This window comes from Fringilla coelebs (assembly GCF_963513975.1).
Source record: "Fringilla coelebs genome assembly, chromosome: 14".
NCBI classification, from domain to species: Eukaryota; Metazoa; Chordata; class Aves; order Passeriformes; family Fringillidae; genus Fringilla; species Fringilla coelebs.
The window spans coordinates 7681057-7703882 of record NC_140040.1 but is presented as its reverse complement, the minus strand read 5'-3'; the positions used below and the strand labels follow the sequence as shown (position 1 = coordinate 7703882).

The 22826-nt window shown below is 41.8% G+C and overlaps 1 protein-coding gene across 1 annotated transcript in view; it reads left to right on the top strand.

The window, feature by feature from the left end:
* Positions 1-22738, top strand: part of GLG1 (golgi glycoprotein 1) — an 80798-nt gene extending 58060 nt beyond the window's left edge. The window contains exons 9-26 of the mRNA XM_084215394.1: positions 1582-1703; positions 2339-2440; positions 4315-4468; positions 6164-6301; positions 7093-7179; positions 8063-8125; positions 8794-8907; positions 9314-9402; positions 10248-10365; positions 11357-11449; positions 11983-12120; positions 13446-13569; positions 13915-14057; positions 14280-14381; positions 15030-15137; positions 15667-15787; positions 16694-16800; positions 17277-22738. Of these exons, the coding sequence (XP_084071520.1) occupies positions 1582-1703; positions 2339-2440; positions 4315-4468; positions 6164-6301; positions 7093-7179; positions 8063-8125; positions 8794-8907; positions 9314-9402; positions 10248-10365; positions 11357-11449; positions 11983-12120; positions 13446-13569; positions 13915-14057; positions 14280-14381; positions 15030-15137; positions 15667-15787; positions 16694-16800; positions 17277-17444 (2091 nt within the window). The 3' untranslated portion in view covers positions 17445-22738. The remainder of the gene's footprint in view (positions 1-1581; positions 1704-2338; positions 2441-4314; positions 4469-6163; positions 6302-7092; positions 7180-8062; positions 8126-8793; positions 8908-9313; positions 9403-10247; positions 10366-11356; positions 11450-11982; positions 12121-13445; positions 13570-13914; positions 14058-14279; positions 14382-15029; positions 15138-15666; positions 15788-16693; positions 16801-17276) is intronic.
* The last annotated feature ends 88 nt before the right edge of the window (positions 22739-22826 follow it).

Below are 22826 nucleotides of genomic sequence, written 5' to 3'. Positions count from 1 at the left end.
TATTTTGGATCTGGTTTTGCTTCCTGTTCTGTCTTTGAAGGTTTGCTCTGATTCTGCTTGCCCTATGAAAGGAAGACATTAGCCCATATGCCAGAAACAGCATAAAGAATCCTAAAAGAAGAAAACACGACCAAAGAACATCCCTGTTGTTTTCCTGGAAGAACATTGACTAGTACCTTTTCCTGAAGGTGGATTATGAGTGATTATTTGTATTTAAAATTTTGAACAAAATGCACTGTTAGACGTTCTCAAACCCCAGTATTTTAATTTGAGAAGTTCCATTTCTTGTGAGACACCTCAGCCAGAGTGATCTTGCATGTGGGAGTCTGTGCTCACACCTAACTGCTGTTGTGCAGGAAGCACATCTAGACCCAAATGTCAGAGCTGTGTGGGGGTTTAGTCTCAGTTTGAGTAGTGAACTTGCCAAAATGCTAAAGCTCTGTGAATGGTAGAGGAACAATGACTTTCTGTAAGTTTTCAAGTTTCTAAGTTAGAAAGAGGGCCCCATGGTGTGTGCTGTGTCTCATAAAGGATCCTGCCCACAGGGAGGGTGTGTGCGCTGTGCTAAGTCATCAGATAGAAGATACAATGTCACTTAATTGTGAGCACCAGCCCTTCAAAGGTCTGCAGCTGTACTGGCAGGATCTAGCATCTCTGGTGTTGCTTGGTGGAACCTAAATATGCTAAGTGATATTTCCTTATTAATAAGAGAATTGTTTTTCTGCAGCTTTTGTCAGAATACTTGTTTCACAAGAAGAAAAGACTTGATGGAATTGTTCATACTGTATTTACCTATGACAACTGAAAGTATTTAGAAGTCATAAAGGGAGTGCTGGGATATCAGCTTTGGGTTGGCACACCTGGTCTCTAAATCTTTGGAATATTTTTGTTTTCATCTTTCACTTACACCAGGACTTCTCCTGAGTAGTTAAAACACGGTGTCCTGGATTTATTTTATACCTTAGACACAAACACATACACTAAAAAAATGTGTACTACAGACCCTGACTTCCAAAACCTTGAGCAGGCATCCCTGAGGAAATGTTACTTCATGGGACATCAGAGTAGGACATTTTATCCTGTATTTCAATAAAACCTTTTGTCCTCTGCAGGCAATTTAAAAACTGGTTTATACTTTGTAGATAGGCACACTATCTTAAGACATTGATTCAGGTTTCAGTTGTAAATAGTATTCATGAAAATACAAAATATTTGTGTGTTTTGTATTGTCAGCCTTATGGAATGAGGCTACCATCGAAGCTTAAGACAGATCAAAAATACAGTAGGCAAATCAAATTTTACCTCTCCTGTTCTGTAAATTGGTATGTAAGTAGTCCAAGGTCATGGCTGACCTTCAGTGTGTAACTGGTCTCATACAATGTTCCTGGGCTACTTCATAATAATAATTAGGGTCCAGCAGTGCTGGAGTTGGCAGCACAAGCTCTTAAAATAAAACACTGCAGAGCAGAGTTCATACATCATGGTGTTGTTGCTGGCATAGAATTACCACAGTGAGAGATTGTAAGTGGTCTCATTTATGTCTTTAACATTTGTTTTCCTGTCCACAATTCCTTTCTTCAGCTTCAGACCCTGATTCAGGAAACGGACCCCGGTGCCGATTATCGCATCGACCGCGCGCTGAACGAGGCCTGCGAGTCGGTGATACAGACAGCCTGCAAGCACATACGGTCTGGAGACCCCATGTAGGTGCCTCTCAGTCAGAACTGGGGCTTTTTTTTTCTGTTGGACATTCATGAAGGTTGTGTGGCTGACCAATAGATACACTAAAATTTATCCAGACTAGTTACTCCAGATCAGTCATGCAGAGCTGCCCTGGGATGTCTCCATTCTTGCTGTAAAAGCAGTCCTTTATAGGACTGGTTTAGCACTGGTGAAGGATGTAGCTTTCACAGGCACTTAGACTTAAGGTTGTAACATTTGATGTGCTAATTTCTCTAACCATGCAATTCTCAAGCAATATCACAAACTGACAAACCTGGAAAGGCCAGATAAGCAAACCCATACTGCGGAGATGGGTGTCTCCTTTGTCTTCAAGTCTGATAATGTATTCTCCCCTGGGCCAGATTTTCAATGCAATACTCCTTTTGATTTTGTTGTGTATCAGACTTGCTGAGATAACTAAAACAATGGAACACAACAAATACAAATCTGGTATGCACTTGTTTTAGATGTAATCTTTTTGAAGGAAGAGAAAGATCTTCACTGAGTTTCAACATCTTATCTATGGTTCACTGGACGACTGATTTGGCAACACCAGCTGTTACAGGGAAGCTCAGCATGATTTTAACAGTCTGTGGCCTGACTTTCTTGTTTGCAGGATTCTGTCTTGCCTGATGGAGCACTTGTATACTGAGAAAATGGTAGAAGACTGTGAGCATAGGCTCCTGGAGCTCCAGTATTTTATATCTCGTGACTGGAAGTGAGTACTGTAAAACAAGATTTATCTTCACTTGTTGTTTATATTAAGTGTTTGTATGCATTAGCAGTGCCTTGTAAAACAGTATAGCTTGTGGTTGTTCAGAAGAGGACTTTCAAGTATTCCAGGTCAGTAGGGTGTTAATGCTTGTGTAGAACACTAAAAGTAAAAGCTTCTTAGAAAAGGTGTGATGCCACTTAAATCAGGTTCTCTTTTAGAAGTGATGCAGTCTTAAAAAGTTCTCAATTTTGAGCTCTAAAATTCGTTGCATCTTTAGTTAAAGAATTCTGTCTGACTATATTGAAGTCAAAGGTCCCTTTCTCTGCAGGTGGCAACCAGTTGTATCTACTCCAAGTGCTACAATACAGAACTCAAGGAAACAAAGTTTTTAAGTATAACAAAGACTCACTGTGTGAGAAGCTTCCTGCCTCCATTTCGGCCTTTTTTCAAATTCTCTGTGATTACAGCCTGTAGAGCAGATGTAATACCCTTCAGAGCACTACATTTCCATCTTTCTCATCCAGAGATGGCAGTGCTTTGTTTTAAATACATATAAGCCCCTTGTGTCAGTGTTGGTTAGGATGAGGAGAGAATAAATTTGATAAACATGACCAGTGAGGAAAGAATAAGTGTTTGGCTTGTCTTCTAAAGAAGATTGAGAGGTGAGGAAATAGAGTACATTAAATGGGGTTGCTGCAAGAAATGGAACAATTGTTCTCAGTGGCCACAAAGAGTGTAAGGCAAGAAGTCCTGGGCTTTGATTACTGCAAGGAGTGTTCAAATCAAATGTTAAGAAAATCTTGACTCAGAGCAAGTCATGTATTTATGGACAGCATTGCCAGTAGCTGAGAGCTGATGTGCTCTGTGAACCTTCTGCTTTTAAAGATGGGGCTTTATGGAGCAGGGAGTTTCAGGCTTTTTGGCTGTTCATTTAGTCATCTGAAAAATTATCTCCATAGGTAGACAAGAATACTTAATTTCCCCCCCTTCCTGTTTATCTTCATTGCTGGGTCTCCTGCCTGTACTGTTTCCAGCAGGTAATTCATTGTTTGAGTCAAACTTAAATGATTGGAAGAAGGAAGACTGATTATTTGCATTTTCCTGGGAGTAAGAATGATTCTAATTCATAATGCAGGCTGGGCAGCATTTGCTTATCTTTGTTTAACCACTGTTCCCCAGAACTGGCTTATGTCTGTTGCACTGACTGTGTGCCTCAGACAGATGTACAGAGTAGAATGGGTTTTGTTGATACCTTTATCATTATCTATATAATTGTGTCCACTGAAATCACTTGATATTTTTTTCCTATAGTGTTTTATAAATATCAAGTTTCCATTTTGGAAGATTAGCAATATCTCACTTAGCTTTCATGTAATTAGACATCATCTTAAAAGATCTGCTTACATGCAAAGCAGTGGGCTCTGAGTTCGCAGTTGGCTCAAATCCAGGGCAGACAGAATCAATCCAACTCAGATTTTTATGGAAATGGCGTTTCAGAATGGCAACAGCACAAAGTGTAAGATATTACACAATCAAAATGTGGTACGTACCTGCCTTTCTGCTGCTTCAGGGCATCAAGCAGATGATTTCTTTTCTCATGTGTCAGCATTTGGCTGGCATACTGCAGAAGAAAATGGGAGGTGCTTCAGGAAGTGTTGAAAATTTGATCTTTAATTAAATGTTTTGGTGTTACTTAGGGAGTTGATTCTGAATTGAGTTAAGGCCACCTGTTGGTTCAGTTGATCAGACACTGCTGCTGTGTGGTGTCCTAGTGGTGCCTGAAACCTGAAGTGGATTTTCTGCCTCCAAAGCATTTTGGGATATGAAAAACATTCCATGTTTGAATGAAGTGCCAATGCTAACTGCTTTGTTTGCAGATTGGACACAGTCCTTTACCGCAAGTGTCAGGGGGATGCCTCTCGCCTCTGCCATACCCATGGCTGGAATGAGACCAGTGAGCTGATGCCTCCAGGAGCTGTTTTCTCCTGCTTGTACAGGCATGCATATCGCACAGAGGAGCAGGGAAGGAGGGTGAGTGCTAATGGACAACTTGTTGCTTGTTGATCTGTGGTAGAAGGGTTGCACACCTGTTTGGAAGTTCGACACGCAATGCTAAAACTGCCAGAACTCAGACAAGCTACTATAAATAATTTACTGTAGGTGGTAGTTGCCCTGCTTTGAGTGCCTAGCTCCTCCTCACGGGTGCCCTGAAGGTCTAGGTGGTTGTTCTGGTGAGGCAGAGTAGGCCCAGCAGGATGACTGACCCATGTCACAGGCCCATGGAGAGAACTGTGTCCTGACACCAATGTACATTTCTGTTCAAACCCTGTACAAGTCCTCCCTCATGTCTTTCCAAAGAGAAATGTGATTCCTTGCAGATAGCCAGCATAGATGCAAAATCGGTTTTATGCAAAAAGGAGTTTCAAGATCAGCATTTCTTTGCTGTTGCTACTTAAGTTTTGATTTTTGCCCAGCTTCAGATTATATTCCATTTCATTCTTCCTATTGATATAATACATCCTTCCCGTTCTTTGGAGCATGCTGTACTGGTGAATGTGCTTATGCTTCTTTGAAGACGACAGTGGGGATCTGACTTGCTGCCCTGCAGTCTGGAGATCCACCATAATCGCATTTGTGGTTGAGAGCTGCTCTTTTCAAGTTTGCTGCCCTCTCGTGCCTTTAGCAGGGCACTCAGATGAAAGCACCTGGGTACTCAGTTCCATTTCTTTTGGCACTGTAGTGTACACAGTCCCTAGGAGTTGATGGGTTTACACAATGGCCCGGATTAAAAATTAATTTCCACAGCTTGATTTAGAAGGTCTTTTGTGGCAGAGGTCAAGTATTGATTGAAAGCATCTCTTTTAGGAATAATTTTTTTAATGCAGTTTCTTAGTCTGCTGAGTTGAAACTTTTTCATTCCATTTTATATTAGTGCTGACCAAAGAAATCAATAGCCACCCTGCAAATAATCTATCAGAGAGAGAAAAGGTTTTTAAATGTATTTTTCTTTTGGAAAGTAGGCTAAGGGAGCAGCTGTCATTTTGAAATTTAGTCTTGGAAGCAAACCCATGGGAGGTTAGACCTGTATTTGTTTCCAGTGCTGTTGACAGAATGCTAGGTAGCTTGCAGTGGTTTGGATTTTTAAATGTATGAAGCTTTAAGTTTCAACTGGTGCATTTTAGGTCAGATGAGCACCACATCAGTATCCCTTGGTTTCCTACAGTTTGTTTCTTCCTGTCTTGCAAGTGCTGACTCTGATGTGCTGCAGTGGGAATTGCTGAGCAGAAATTACAGCTGCACTATGTTGCCTTTTTCTGGGCTTCTCATTTGGTGTTAAGGGCATGAGCTATTTTGACTTTCTTCTCCACAACTGGTCTGTAGCCTTGAGTGAAGGTGTAGCAGATAGCCTGGGGACCTGATCTGACATCTCTTTCATAAAACATTTCATACACCTCTAAAAGTAGAGGTTTAAAAATATAAAATTTGACTTAGTGGGATGAGAGGAGCGTCTATCTAAACTAAATGACAGAGCTCAAATTTCTTTTGGAGCCCTCATTTCTTGTGGGGGCCCTGGCAGGCCTGTGGTGAGCAGTGCAGGACTTCTGTGCCTTTTGGGATTGATGATGGCATTTGTGGTCGCTCTCAGAACCTTACCTGACAGCATCCTGTTTGCCCTGTGTGGATTTAGGGACCCCATATGCCAAACACTCCCTGTTCTCTTTGCAGCTATCACGAGAATGTAGAGCAGAGGTGCAGAGAATCCTCCATCAGCGAGCCATGGATGTGAAGCTGGACCCAGCCCTCCAGGACAAGTGCATGATTGACTTGGGGAAGTGGTGCAGTGAAAAAACAGAGACAGGGCAGGTACTGTACACAATATCATTGCTGCTTTGTTTGCAAAGCTGGATGGGTGGGAAAGACATAAAGGGGATACAAGGATGTCTTGCTGCCTCTTGATAGTGGAGAATGTGTTAAAAATTAGTGCAGTTTGAAACACAGTCTGCACCAGACAGAGACAGGTGGTGCAAAAAAGCTTTGCATGTTCAGATGCTAGTGGAATGAGATGGGAGAAGGGGATATTTTGCTAAAAGGGCTTTAAAGAAGCAACCCTACCTCCCTCAACCTCTTATTTATAATATTCTATTACAAGCTTGATATTTCTTGCATAAACTTTATCCCATTTCCAGTTGGCAAATACTGACATGCTTCCTGTGTTTATAGAGAACTGAACTAACATCTGCATCTACTTAACAAAGTTTCAGCAGATACTTCCATGTTAGACTGCTGTGCCTGGAGGGCTGTAGTGAAGGGACCATTCTGTAGCAGATGCTGTAGACACCCCTGTCTTTCTGAAGTGCCCATCATAGGCTGGGTAACTAACCTCTCTTTAAGGTTATGGAAAGGGCAGATTAAATGGGATATTCCAGAAGTGAAAGCACATCATGCAGCTTTTGAGAATAAGTGGTAAGATAACATCCTAGACCAACACTTTCAGTCATTACTATGTGTGTGTGTTCTGGGAATGCTAGTAGAGGAGTGGGATTAAATGAGACTTAGGACTTCAGAAAAAGGAGGGCAGTTTCACAGGTGTAACAATGTTTTAAGAATTTCAGCTTGGGTTCTTGGATCACACACTAAAATGTCTGTTTCTGTAGGAGCTGGAATGCCTTCAGGACCATCTTGATGACTTGGTATCTGATTGCAGAGACATAGTGGGAAACCTCACTGAGCTGGAGTCTGAGGTGAGTGGATTTCAGCCCTGGGGTAAAGGGAATAGATGAGCATGTCTAGTTAAGCATGCCGTTTTAATAATGATGAAGAAACCTGAGGTTAGAGGAGCTGTAGAAATGCAGCTAGGATCTGGCATCAAAATACATCCTTTTTACCCCATACAGTGGAAGTTTTCCTGGAGGTTCTTGAGGAAGAGAAATGAACAACAGTTCAGGATTTTAGGCTGTTGATGGCATATCTCCTGCTTTAAAGGTCACTTACAGTGCTAATACTAAGATTTGCACAGGACCCCAGTTAACTTTAACACAAGTCAAGATATGTGATGAGACTTGAGATTTTGGTCTTGCTTGCAAATAGTTTTGAGTACTGTATTGCAACTTCTCTTCCAGCCATAAAAATTTGGCAAGCAATAACCACCAGGTACATCAATAGAGGTTTCCAGTGACTTTGGCAGCTTTACTTCCTTTATGAAGCTGCATATTTGACTGTTAAGACCCAGACTGTTCCCCATATCTCTTAAAATTTACACTGCGCCCTAGGGAAAGTTCCCTTCCAGTGGTTAGAAACTTGGTTTTCTCAGAACTATGCCAAATCTTCAACTCCTGCCTAGGTGTAAGGTGATTTCTAATGCTCTAGCACTTAGTTTGGAGGAGAATGACTGAATTATCCAAGCCAGGAGTTTCTGTGGAGCCCAGGCTCTTCCCTTAAGCTGGGAGGCTTGTCTTGCATTTGCCATGTTGGCAAGAGTGAACCCCAGGATTTCCAGAGCTAAAGGGCATAGCTGTCTGGATTGCATTTTTCAAAACCCTGTGAACTGGGTTGAGTTTGAGTTGTTATAACAGGTTTTTTCTCTTGTGCATTCACTGTGAAAATGAAAAACTGTCTTTTCTACAGGACATTCAAATTGAAGCCTTGCTGATGAGAGCATGTGAGCCCATTATCCAGACATTCTGTCATGTGAGTGCACTCTAATGGTGTGAATATCTTTGAGGAAAAACTCAGTGGGAAAGGTTAGAGAGTTTTAGTATTAGTTCTTGCTACGCCTCAAAAGTAAAATCAGAGGTAATCATTTCCAAAAGTCTTCAATTAAAATATCACCCCGAAATATAAGTTCTTAGTTCTGCCTAATGTTTCTGCAGTTGCAGAGCCCTAGCATAAAAGTTAGTTTGAAAATGAAAGTTGCTCTGTAGTTGGCAAAAATCACTCTTTACAGTGAGTTAAATACTAGACCTTTTTCCTTCTCCTTTACATGCAGGCGTGTCTAACCATTGTACTCTGTGCAGCTGCTCAGCACTGCTGAAATAACTTCACTGGTGCAGGGCTGAGTAGTGAAAGAGCAGTGAAGGCACCTAATTATAATATGTCATGTAAGCCTTGAGTCTTTGCAGTGTGTTCTTCTGAGTCTGAAGTGTGTATGTTTCTGAGATGGTTCTTTCCTGAACTGTCTAAACATAGCTGTGTGCTGGAGTTGTGTGGTGCAGCTCAAGGGTGGTCAGTTAATAGTGAGCTCACCATGGAGAGTGGAACTGGAAGTTCCATATTTCCTGGTCACAGTGGGCTAAAAGAGTACAAAACCCATGACTCGTAAAAGCAGTTTATTTTTATGTCTTTCATCTCTTCTTCAGGAGGTTGCAGATAACCAGATTGATTCTGGGGACCTGATGGAGTGTCTAATACAGAACAAACACCAGAAGGAAATGAATGAAAAATGTGCAATTGGTGTTACTCATTTCCAGCTGGTGAGCAACGCTTTTCTCTGCTATCCGTGGAAGCCTGTTCTGTTCTTTCAGGGTATTGCTGGGAATTAGCTAATTATGAAATTAGCTCCTTCTTTGAAATTGATTTTTCACTGTATTTAAAGAGCTCTTGTGAATTCAGACAGTTGTATTTGCATGCCTGGTCATAAATGGTCACTTCTGGAGATGATTTCTTTTCAGCCCTTCCTTCCTAGTGGGCATTTGGTAGACAGGGTCCCAACTTCTTCAGCAGTGCAGCATTCCCCTTGCTTCCATATTACTAAATTTGAGCAAAAGTATGTGCTAATTGTGTGATTCAGCAAGTGTTCTTTTGGCCAGCACTTTGTCTTTTTTTTTTTTTAAACTCTGGATGACTGAAGTTGTTTTTCTCCTCATTTCTCTCTTGCAGGTTCAAATGAAAGATTTTAGGTTCTCTTACAAGTTCAAAATGGCTTGCAAGGAGGATGTGCTGAAACTGTGCCCCAACATCAAAAAAAAGTATGCAGTGCCTGCCCAAACAGCAGTCTGGTTGTATAAATATGTAATTAAGTGACAGGGTATTTTGTGATAGGACCAAAAACTTCCTTTAAAGGCTGATTAGTTTGTATGTGTTCCCTTGGTGATTGTGTTTGCAGTTGCTTAAGGTAGAGGCCTGCCTCTTAAAATTACTTCTGCTTTACTCCTGGATAGAAGCCTCTCCTCTTTATTTTACTTGCTGTGAAATTAGCTAATTATTGCAATTAGTGGATTGCATGTCCCAGAATGTCTTATATCCTTGCTAGATTCATTGTCTTCTAAGAGGCAGACTACTTTTGTTCTAGTTGCTGATCTGGGAAGGGAGAATATCCCACTTGTTTTATCTGGTGTATTCACTGCAGTCTAAGGGATTTTTTTTAATGTCCTACTGCAATAGTGTAAGGCTAAATTACACACAAGGTCAGTCCTGTTTGTGGATAGCAAGATTATTTGCATTTTATGAGGTAAATGCCCTTCCCATAGTGTAAAAGGATTGCTTGCAATGCTATGTTGGTATTCACCATCATCTATTTCTGAGATGAAGCAAAGCTTTTCTAAAGTGCTGACATGACTTAAGAGCAGAATTCTTGCTGGGCAGAGGCGTTGGTGACATTTTGAATGTCTTCCTGTCTGCTGATCTAGACTCCAATTCAGGTTTTAATTGTGATACAGTTACTCTACATAGAACTGTCCCCCAAAGTAAGCACACGAATTTTATACTGTGTTTGGATTATTGGAGTCAGTTTCTCTGGTGTGGTAATCCAATATCAACCTTGGCTGGTCTTAGTGAAGGGTGTATGAATAAAAAGCTGTTTTCTTTTCTGCAGGGTGGATGTGGTGATCTGTCTGAGCACAACTGTGCGCAATGATACTTTGCAGGATGCCAAGGAGCACAGGGTCTCTCTGAAGTGCCGCAAACAGCTGCGTGTTGAGGAGCTGGAGATGGTAAACATGCCTGAAACTCGTGTCCTCCCCACTCGTGTAGTGATGTCCTTCCACTAAAGCTTCCTGGTTTGTCTACTTTTGGGGGAAAAAAAGGAAGCTTGTTTATAAGATGTATCCTATTTATTTTTTCCCCTTTTCTTGCAAGGGTTCAATTGCCCTTCATGGTGAAAGTACTGATTGTCTGCTTTAATGCCTTAAATATAGTCTCATGAAGGCTAAGGCAAGCTAAATGGTCATTGGAATTTCAGCTAGAAGTGATTATGTTTAGTGTGAGACAGCAACGTGCTACACATTCTGATGTCCTTAACATCCTCTAGGAGAGAACAAAAGCTCCATTTTACAGACTAAGGAAACAAGCACAGATGAAGCAACTCGACTCCAGCTGCTTCAAGTTGCTCAGTGGATAAATAGGAGTAGTGTTTGTTCTGGTAGGCAAAGCTGCCTCTCAACTTCCTGCTGCAGTGCTTGCAGTAATAAACTCTTAAGGTCTTTGTCCTGTAGATACTGTTTAAGTGCCAAAGCTTCACCTTAAGTAGGTCCATATCTGGAGAGGCCGCACTCTTGCCTTTGTATGGAGGAATTCAGATGTTGGGCATCACCAAAACCAGGAAACTTCATTCACATCCTCCAGATCACCTACTAGTTGGGTGGCTGTTAATATGTCCTTTAGTTTTCATGTGGAAAAATTTTAGTTGTCTTGGACAGTTGTGATGATGCCCTTTTAGGAGAGGCATTGGAAATAACTTGCTAGCTCTATAGTTTGGTTTAAACTCTTTCTTCAGTCTAAAAAGCTGAGGGATTGCTGCAGAGAATTCCAAAGCTGATTTCCTAACACCACTTCTCACACCCAAGTCCCTTATATTCAAAGAAACTCAATGCCTGTTGTGAGGGTTGCTTACTTTTGGTGAGTAGAGGTCTTCGGTTAAGAGGTTAAAAAAGTGAAATAGTCTCAAGTTCTACTTTAAGGCTCATGTTGTAATTTTTCCTGCAGACTGAGGATATCAGACTTGAACCAGAACTGTATGAGGCTTGTAAAAGTGACATCAAAAATTACTGCCAGAACGTGCCCTATGGCAATGCTCAGGTAATGGAATTTATTAATAATTTACAATTTAATTTATACTTTCATTTCAGAAAACTTTTGAAGAACACTTTTGCCCGTGTAAGTGCAGCTTGAGATTTTCATTTTGATATCAGTCAAATATTTTGGTAGTATTTTGGAATGTTAATTTCTTTCTTCTCCACTGGCCCACTAGCATTAATACTGAGTCACTGCAATACTGTGAGCCCTTCATTTTTCAGTTTATGCTGGTGTCAAGCTATTAGCAGCTGTTTACTGCAAATGTTGCTAAAGATTTTGTAGGCATGTCTGCAGGATGAGATTTGTGGTTCTGGAATAAGTCCAAGAGACCCTCTTCATCTCATTAAATCTTTGTGAGAAAAGATGAGCTTAAAGCAAGTCCTGGAAATAAACATTGGTAATGACTTTGATAAAATCTAGGCATTGGGAACTTAACTGCCCAAATGAGATGAAGGTGGTCATTAGGGGAGCACATGGCTGTGTATGACAGAATTATATCAACAGTGTGTCATTATGCCTGCAATATTGTGTTGTAGATTATTGAATGCCTGAAAGAAATCAAGAAGCAATTGAGTACACGGTGCCACCAGAAGGTGTTTAAACTGCAGGAGACAGAGATGATGGACCCAGAACTGGACTACACACTCATGAGGGTCTGCAAGCAGATGATCAAGGTAATGGTAGTGTGCTCGTTTAAGAGGGTGAGTTGGGATATAAGAGCTCTATCAGCTTTGAGCTTCCCATAAAGGCTTGTTACAACATTGCTGTGCTTTTTTCAGAAATATGGTTGCATTTTTGCAAAGTAATCTGTTTTTTAACTTTGAATCAGGCTGAGGTTTTCTTCAGGGCTCTTCTCTTTCAACTTCCTGATCAAAGCCTGTGCCCTAAAAATTTGTCTTCCCAACTGCCAGCAGAATTGATAAGGGAAACTGTGCTGAGGCTCCTAATACAGTTCTCATCCAGTCAGTTTGGATTTGGATTGGCTTTTAGCAAGGGTGAAGAAGTTATGATTACAGAGAAGAGTAAGATCTTCAGTTCACTCCTGACCTGGTGCACACAGACTTTTATCAAACTGATAGGGCAGGCAAAATCATATATATCTTTGAATTAGAAATGAAAGCTGAAGTGGCACCACGTAGAAAGCATCAGTGAACTGCTGTTCATATATGACATATGACTCATATGTTCATATAAGACACTCTTTCACAGTAGCCAGAATTCCAGGCCCTGGAACCACTAGTATTTGTGGTCTGTATGTAGTGACTCCATATTTTGGCTGATGAAGAACATCCTGAGAGTTATTTGCTCTCCAGTTCAGACCCGCTTTTAAAAAGAGATCTGTGATCAAATCCTCACGATTTTGAGGAGAAGATGCAAAATCCTTATCTTACACCCACAGAATTAGTTTCTAACAAAAGAAATTAGTACCTTATTAGTCTGAATTTTGGGTAAGCTGGTTCACTTTTGACTATCTGATTCAATGTGGGAATGGGCTAATTATTGTAATGAGCTCCTCTCTGCTTTCTCCTTGTGTGTGGTCTTAGTTTGCCCTGAGTGGTACTAATAAAGTCTTTACTGTTGCGTTGTCCAAGCAGCATTTACACAGGACAGCAGTATGTGCATAGACTTAAAAGATTAGGTTTTTACTTTCTAAAATAAATGGGGACAAAAGTAGTTGATTATGAGACCTAATTTGGTGGGTATTTCTTTCCAAGTGCACTGTTTCTTAAGAATAGAAAATAAAGGCAATTTGCTTTTGGTAAAGCCAGTCAGGACTGTACAGCTCAGTGCTCAGTCCATAAGCAGAGACATTAATGCCCATAGCCAATTCAGAGAGTAGCACTGAGATGTTGGAGCTAAGCAGGGTGGCTCTATACCTTTCTGTTAGGCAGGTGATTATTCCCTTCCATGCATCGAAAGCCAGTGGTTGGGTTTGGGTTTTGTTTTTTCAAGTGCTTTTAAGTGATGCAGCTTGTTGGTTTTGGGGATTTTTTTGTAGCGGTTTTGTCCAGAGGCGGATTCAAAAAACATGTTACAGTGCTTGAAACAAAACAAGAACAGTGAAGTGATGGATCCTAAATGCAAGCAGATGATTACCAAGCGCCAGATTACACAGAACACAGGTATCTTCTTCTGTAATAAAACCAGAACTTGCTTGCCTGAGGAGTTCTGCATGGCTGGAAGAGTATCAGTTTTGTTTTATTTTTCTTTGGTGTTTTCTGTGTACACACAGACCTTAGTCAAGTTCTTGAGGGTCAGCATCTGTTGTTGAATCCTCCTTATTTCTGAAGCTCTTACCTCACAATTTGAAATTCTGTTACGAAAAAATACTATTTTCCCTAAAAATTATGTTCCTTAATGGTATAATGTCATCCAGGAAATTTCTATCCCATCTCTTTCGGAGTGTTATGATTTGTAATCTGAAGAGATATGTGCTCTAATGAAGTACTGTCATCTCTCCTGGTTAGATTACCGCTTAAACCCCGTGCTCAGGAAGGCATGCAAAGCAGACATACCAAAATTCTGCCAAAATATCCTGAATAGGGCCAAGGATGATACAGAGTTGGAAGGTCAAGTCATCTCATGCCTGAAGTTGAAATATGCAGACCAGGTGAGTAGAACCGGTGCCTGCAAAAGAGAAAATGTTCAGATCGTGCTGATCAACAGTCATGGAATAACAAATCAAATTTGGGCTTGTGGTGTGTTCAATGTGTGTAACAGCTAAAGGGGCTTTTCATGTTCCTATAGAAATATTATAGCATACAGGTTAATGTACAGGGTGGTTGATTTCCAAAGGTCATTGAGTGAGTTAATGACTCTCTCCTCCAACCAGCGTCTCTCTCCAGACTGTGAGGACCAAATTCGAGTGATAATCCAGGAATCAGCCCTTGATTATCGGCTGGATCCCCAGCTTCAGATGCACTGTTCTGATGAGGTAGGAGAGTAACTCCGTAGCTGTTTTTTCAGAATTAAAGCTTCCTTCATGTAACAGGTTTTTGTTTCTCAGAACATGCTTTCCTAATAAGTAGAACAAAAAATCCCTTTGAGCTGCTTCTAGCTAGTCAGACTCTCTGCTGTGACTTTTGTCCAGTGCACAAGAGTTGCAGTTTCCTGCATATTAGCAGTGCTAATATGAAGTTAATTATTTCATCTGGGATCTTATCAGTACTTGTGACGATGGAAAAATACTTCTTTCCATTTGTCAAAAAGAAGTCAGCTCTCTGGTCTTGTCAGCCTTAACTGGAATACAGTCAGGCTTTTTGAGTTTTCACTTTTGGTAACAGAGTTGGTCATGCTTCAAGTGTTACTTATTTCATACTTGCACATTCTTTCCATGCTGTTTTCTTCCCTGCCCTCCTCCTCAGTACAGTGATATTGACTTCTTGCTGCTGGCTTTCAAAGGGTTATGCATATTGCATGAGCCAGGCTGCACTTGGCTTTGGGGATTTTGGGGGGGAAGGAATCTCATCATGTATTCTTCAGCTGCACCCTGTGATGAACTAACATATTGAGATATAAAAGTGCTAAAAGGCAAGGATGATTGTTGTGAACTACTTATGTTAAACCACCTCTTTCAAAATAGATTTCCAGCTTGTGTGCAGAAGAAGCAGCAGCTCAGGAGCAGACTGGGCAGGTGGAAGAATGTCTGAAAGTGAATCTTCTGAAAATAAAAACTGAGATGTGCAAGAAGGTAAAGAAAATAAATTGGATGTCCTCTAAAAAGCTTCCATGCCTGCAGAAGTCTGTGATTTTTTCAGATCACAGCCTAGGTCATGTTCTAGCTAGTATGAGGCCAGAGTGCTGAAATTTCCCTATACATCTCAGTTCTGGCCTGCAGTCATTCAATTCAATTTCAATTTGCCAGTGAAAATTATGTTGAAAGTTCCTCCTTTGCAATTCCAGACTTGAATCCTTTCTTGATGATGATTGCCAAAGGCTGTATGAATTGTGTCATGACTATGACACCTGATTTCAGTTCTAACTGAAGTAGTCCTGGCATACTGCCTTTGTCTTTTAGATTAATATGAGTATTTTAAGGAATGTTACAAACCAGCATTCATCTTATGTCCATATCCATATATATGTTGTTATCCAAGGACAGTGGTGGGTTCTCTCACGATCCTGGATTTGAAATGATACACCTTTCAGAGACGTTGATCAGTATGAGTTTTGTTCTGCCTCCTTTTTCTGAGACGTACTTGTAATTTCCTCCTCTGCAGGAAGTGCTCAACATGCTGAAGGAAAGCAAAGCAGATATCTTTGTTGACCCAGTGCTCCACACGGCCTGTGCCCTAGACATCAAACACCACTGTGCTGCCATCCCGCCAGGGAGGGGACGCCGTAAGTGCTCGTGCTGTACTTGTGTAACCTCCCAGTCTTGAGATACTTAACCTGAGCTTCTTACCCGTGTAATCTTCCATACAAGATATTTCCACCAGTCATTTGTAGACAACAGGATGGAACAGCAGCAGAAGTGGTAGATGAATGGGTGTTAAGAAGTCTTTCCTTGTGTCCGAGTCTGTAGCTTAGAGAGGGCTCTGCCTGCAAGTGCTTGAATTTACAGTTGTGCATTAAAAGTTTGGAGTTGGTTTAACTAAGTCTGTGGCCTGTTTGCTATGAGCTAAGTAATTCTTCACTGCAAAGCAGAAAACATCTAATTAGGGATTAGTCAAGTATGGTAACATGAATAAAAAATACAAAATTTTGTCTGTGTCTTATATGAGCATTTAAACGAACTTGAGTTAGTTGGCCAAGCCCCTCTGCAGGCACTAGAACACTGTGATCCCATTTCCTTTTCACAACTGTGTGAAAAGTCAGGAAGTTAAACCTTTCAAAATGTATTGTTGTCCAAAAGAAATGCCTAACAAGCCTAAGGAGATAAGGCTGGTTTTTTTCTGAACTGAATTTGATCTTAGCTCTTTCTAAAGGCTGGTGGCATGGAGTTCAGAGTGTACAGCTCATTGAAGGTGCAGATAGACAAGACTTCATAAAATCTCATGTAAACCACATGAATTATATATTGGATATGTACTGTAGTTTCTTTTTGGAAGTAAAAATTCCTTGCATCTCCAAATGCAATACTGATCATGAATCTTGGTGAAATTGCTAGCCTCAGGCATAGTCTGCCAGGTCTGTTTAGAAAGCCTTGTAACCATCAGCCTTCATGAGAATGGAAGAGCCCCTCTCTGCATCATATTATCAAAGCCGCTGTTTCTATTTTGTAACACCATCTTCTGCACATTACAGAAATGTCATGCCTAATGGAAGCTCTGGAAGATAAGCGTGTGAGGTTGCAGCCTGAATGCAAGAAACGCCTTAATGATCGTATTGAAATGTGGAGCTATGCTGCAAAGGTGAATATGTAAATGATTTCCATTTTTTTATGCCTTAGATCTCTCTGTTGCAAGGTATTTATGAAAAACTTCAACTGTAATGAAATTCTTGTTTCCAAATGAAGTTTAGTATTTTGAGTTTGGTCCAGAAAAACTGAAATCAGGTTGTCTTCTTGGAACTTACGTCTTATTTTCTCTGTGTTGGATGCATTCCTAACAAAGCAGAATTATCTATTTTTTGTGCACACAGGGCTTAGTTTCCTGCAGAGAAGGTGTGGGGCAATGAATTAGGGGCAGGAAAACTTCCTGTTATAAAGGTGCCTCCTGAACAGCAGTTCCTTCAGGTGAATCATTGCAGGCCTGCTTTTTTCTGGTTCAGGCCAATTCTAGCAACAACAGGATGCCGCAATAGCAGTACCGGACACTAAAGCTGGTAACGGTCACAGCTGAGGCTTGCGTGGAAAGCTTGGCTCATTTATTCCCTTTTCCACCTCCAGGTTGCCCCAGCAGAAGGCTTTTCTGACCTTGCCATGCAAGTTATGACCTCTCCATCCAAGAATTACATCCTGTCTGTGATCACGGTTGGCATCTGTGTACTCTTCCTCATCGGTCTGATGTGTGGACGCATCACCAAGCGGGTGACAAGAGAGCTCAAGGACAGGTAGAGCCTGGATTGCCTGCTGAAGAAATGCCTGCCCAGTGCCCAGTTTTGTACAGCCCTCCTCTGTATAGTCTACCCACCCCCTCTTGTGAGAGGAGAATTAAAAAAAAAAAAGTTAAAAAAAAATTAGAAAAGCAGCAGGTGTTGGCTCAGTTTTCCCATCCTGGATCTCATCCATGGCATCTTCATCCTATGAAAGTTTGTGTGCAACATTGGCAGCCCAGCCAGCAGCTTTTGTTACCCCTTTGTTAGCAGACTCTCGTTTACCTGCCTGTAGACAAGTCTCTGTTGTACTGTTGGAACTGCCTTCACTCTCCAAATCAGACTGATATGACCTGCAGCTCAAGCAGTTTTTAAGTAAATTTTTAAAGACAGACATATTCTGCATACCGACTATATGATTTAGGTAATGGTTCATACTGAAGTCTAGTCATCCTCTGTGGCTGGGTGAAGTTGAGGCAGGAAATTAAAGGGTAAATTGCATCTTACACCACAGCTGGCCTTGTTTTGGACGTCTTGCTCGTCTGTGTAAAGCATCTTCAGAGCATAGTCTTGGACAACCTAAGGACACCAATCACTGGTGTCGTCTCCTAGTGAATATCCTGCTTATGTGACCGTGGATTTTTTTGGCTGAAAAGATGTCCTTCCTTTCTTCCTCTGCTGCTCGCAAGATAGAATAAAATACTGACCAGGATTGAATACTCATGTGAGCTATACAACTTGTGTTTCAGTAGATTAAAGGCACGATGTAGACACGAGGTATGTAGAGCCTGTCAGTAGTGAAGAGTGTCAGTGGGCAGGAAGCGCTCTGAGCAGTTACTCAGTCAACTTTTTTATTAGCAATGATGCAGTAAAATTCTAACACTCCTTTTATTTTACCTTGCTACTTTTAAGCTGTTACCCTCCCTTAACTGTGTGTAGATGGTACTGACACACTGGCAGTGCAGTGCTCTGTCAGTGTTGCAGAAAGCACCAGAACACCCCACATCCTCTCTCTCTCTGTGTAACGGTTACTCGTGGGTTAGCACAGTGGTTTGTAACCACACTCTTAATGGTCTTAATGGTTTGCATGGTGGCACTGAAGAGTGGTTTTCATCTCCACAACTACAATTGATAGTGATAACACCTGGCATTTTCCTGGGATGTAGGAGACACAGGTGCCAGTCCTGCCAAGTGGATGGAAGAATGATAGTGTGTTATGAAAGGCAGAAACGTCTGGATCTTTAAGGGAAGTAGCTTTTAGCTCATGCATAGTTATCATCAACATGTGCATTTGTGCTATGTATAGTTATACTTCCAGAACCTGATACTTACACCCAAGAGTCCAGAGAATGTGTTTTGGAAAAGCTGCACCAGTAGTTCTGGCCTCTTCTTACCATCATCTGTGTTCCTCAAGTACAAGGAGGTGTGGAGCTCATAAGACAGGTGCTTTGACTGAAACATGGGGTGTGTTGATGAAATCTAGAAGAGGCTGCACAAGAATCAATGTGTACAGGAGGATATGTTTTATTCACCTTTAGAACGTGCTTACCCCTGGGTGCTGTGGTAAAAACCATGTGCCTGAAACTGTCCAACTTAGGCTGATGCTTGAACCATAACTTTATTTTCCCACTTAGCACACTCCTATGTAAGACCTGGCATTTCCAGTTCTCCCCATTGTTCTCTAGAAGAACAGTGGAGGTGGCTTTGAAACACTCTGGAGTGTGGACCAGCTGATTCTGGTGATGCTGTACACACAGAATGGCATATACAAAATACTGTGAGCTTTTGCTATGACTTTTTGATGAAGCTTTTTGCAAACATACCTTCATCCTGCTCTGAGGATGGTGGCAAACTAGTATGGGCTCAGACTTGCTATGCTAGTGAGTCTCACAAACACTTCTGGTTTTGTAGTAAAGCACTGTGAACACAAGCAGCAGCAAAAGCCTGAGCGATGAAGTTTTGGTGGAGAGTTAGTGTATGGGAGGATTGCAGTTAAATGGTGAGGTAAAACTGCGTTTAAGCCTGAATTCCTTCTCTTGCCCCTCTTCCCTGGTGCTAAGGGAGCTTGCCTGGCTGTCTGTCAGTGTGAAGTGGAGCAGAAGAGAAAAAGTTAATTTGGTCTCTTGAGGTAGCACAGGTGTGTAACTCCACAAATATTAGTTTGGCAATTAGAAGTGTGTGTTGTATCACTTGAGTGAGTGTTGAAATGACTGCTGTCAAGATGGGTGTGCTCACAGAGCTGCCAGCAAGGGAAGTGGGATCTCTGTGCAGCCTTGCTTGCTGGCACGAGTCCTGCTTCTCCAGAATGTCTATCTGGCATTATTAAACTGCCATTGGAGGGCTTTTTTTAAACTGTTGTGACTTTTTGAGAAGGCATTTTGTAACTTGATTAGCTTGAAAAGCCTAATTAGATGGTTTATTGTCTAGAAATAGCATCTTCCACTAAATTCCAAAAGACATTGCAGTGAAAATTGTAGGTTTGTAGCCATAGTTCCAAATGTAAACCCTGTTCAGCTCTGAAGGTGACTTTCTTTACTTTCAGATATAAGGCTTTCTGGGTTTTTTTCCTTTTTAATTTGGAGGAGGTTATGGTAAGGGTGCCTGAAGCATGGCATTAGGAGTCCCTGCTCTGCAGTGGTATTAGTCTGTGGCTGGTGGTGTTTCTGCCAGTGTCAGGCTCACAATTTGTGTGAGTGCACTGTGATGCTGTTAAGAGTTCTGTGTATTTGGAATAAAAAGTAGGATACTAAATAAACCTTTTGTCACAGTAGACACAGGCCCACCTTTTAAAGGTTGGCAAGGGGTCCAGGCCATTTTATCATTGAATATATTATATTTTCATGTTTTAAAAATGGGTCTTCTACCACTGGTGATGACCAAATCTGCTTTTTCCCCAACTAAAAATATACCAGTCACAGTCTTGAAACATTCTCCTCCTTTTCATGCATACCTAAAAATCTAGAGGTTTTGCAAGCAGAGAAACCCACAGGAGTACTGTTCTAAAAATAACATGGTTGTGCTGTTGCCAACACATCATCTTGCCTGCAGGTAATCATTTTCCACTGCAGGGAAAGAAAGAAAGAAAGAATCATAGAGTCATACATAGAACAGTTTTGAGTTGGAAGGGACCTTAACACTCATCTCATTCCAACCCCTGCCTTGGACAGGGACACCTTCCACACTAGAGCAGGGTACTCAGAATCCCATCCAGTCTGGTCTTGAACACTCCAGGGATGGGGAGTCCACAAACTCTCTTACCAACCTGTGCCATTGTCTCAGCACTCTTGTAGGAAGCTGTGAGCAATGGTTGTAAGAAACACTGCTGTTGCCTTGAATTCGAGAAAGCCTTTTTAACTTCTCTGTTTAACGGAGTGTTAGCAGTAGCTGCAGTCAGCCAGGACAAGTGGGTTAGTGTGGAAGAGCCTGTGGTAGTCTTTCCTCTTCATCACCCTTACCTCTCACTGGAGAAATCTGCCTTCCACTGAATGCAGTTTAGGAGATGGTTGTTGGTTGGGTTTGGTTTTTTTTCTCCTGATCATCATAAAACCTTCCCTTGGAGAGCTTATTCTAGACTTGATGATGCTGGTGCTCGGGGCATGGATGGAAGAGCTGGATGTTTGGCATCTGGCAAGGCATGCAGCTCTCCATTTGCTTCCTGCTGCTGCTGCAAGGGTTAACAAGGCTTCCTAAACGATGGCATGTGTGTCAGGAACTGTGCATGATGTGCACCTCTATACTCCACTCCTGCTAGCCCTTTGCAGTTCTTTCTCATTCACAGTAATAAGCTTATTTATTGTTTACCTAGTGAGTCTAATCAAGTCCTTTTGAGAATTTCAGCTTGAGATTCTCCTGCCTCACTTTGGTCATTAGGCTGCTGGAGTAACTCATCTGGGTGGAAACAAAATTCCTGGCACCTGAAGTACTGCCCACCAGATTGGGTTGAGTATCCGTGTATTTGTGTCACTGCAAAGGGCTGGAAAGACCCTAGTGAAGGTTGAATAATTCTGTAGCAAAATGTTAGCATTTCCTCCAGAATCTGACACTGTGATATATAATCAGCGTTGCTCTGAAAGAATCCACAGTTAAGTGCATTGTATGGAAAATAATGGCTGTGACTGTCTCAAGTACAGAAACTAACTGCAGGTAGGTACAGAGGGAAGAAATGGGATAAGCCAGAGGGACTGCTGGAATCCCACAATGTTGTAGAGGAATTGTGTTAAGCTGGATGGTGATTTCTGTTAAAACACAATGTTATTACTAAGTGAAAGAAGAGTGTAGGGGTTTTTACTTTATCAGTTTTGTTGGGGAAAAAAAAAAAGGTAGTTTTGAGGTGTGTATGAGTGCACGAGTGTGGTATGTGAAACCAGAATATTTCATCTAGCACTTCTGTCCCTATTTAAAGTACAGCTCTGTGGACTTAACTGTAACGTGGGTTTGTGTAAGAGCACGTTCCTCATTCTGGGGTTCAGATCCTCCAGGCAGCTCCCAGGTACTGATTGTTGTGCAGTGTCCTTGTTTGGGAGCCAAATCTGCCATTTTTGCTTCCACCGATGAGTCACGGTTAGGGGGGACCCAAATCACTCATGTGCCAGAGAGAATTCAGCTGGCACTGCACATTGTCCTGTGCTGGTGGAATTCTGCATCTGCTCCACTGAGTTCCTGAATGCTGCCTGGAATAGGGAGGAATAACAACATTGCTCTTCACTAGCCAGAGGCAAGATTTTCTCCTTGCACAACATCCCGATTCGATTCTGTAGCTGACAAAACACAAAGATCCCTGCCAGGGGAATCGCTGCACCCTGAGATCCCAGCCCTGCCACCCCTGCCGTGACTGAGTTAGATAGAAGTGCTCGCCGTGGGAAATACTGAACTAGGAGAAAAGGGAAAGGTGTGCCTGCCCCGTGGGAGGGAGGGTCCATTGCTGCGGGCACCGCGGGTGTGGGACGGGCGCCAGCCGGGTGCGGGGGCTCCCCAGCACCCGCAGTGTACAGAGCAGACCCAGCGGATTCCTGTTGTACAGCAGATGCTGTTTGAACGTAGTCTCTTTTTTTTATTACTATAATTATTTTTAAATGTGACATTAACGAGACTTTTTTTTTTTTTGTAAATTGTTTACCCTTTCTGTGTATAAATCCTGGCCGCTCCTTGTTTCAGTTGTTGGTTTGGTTTTTTTTTTTTGGTTTGTTTGGGTTTTTTTTACATGTCCATGCTGTGTAATTTTGAGATGTTACTGAACTTCTGAACATAATAATGTGCATCTTTTTTTCTGTACAGATGAAATGGGAGAATTTAATAAAAAGAGTCTGCAGGTTTGTACTTGTGGTGGTTTATTTCTGAGGGGACGCGCGCGGGGGAGGGGCCTCGCTTGGCCACGCCCCCGGGGCTGGTCGGGGCGGGTGACGCA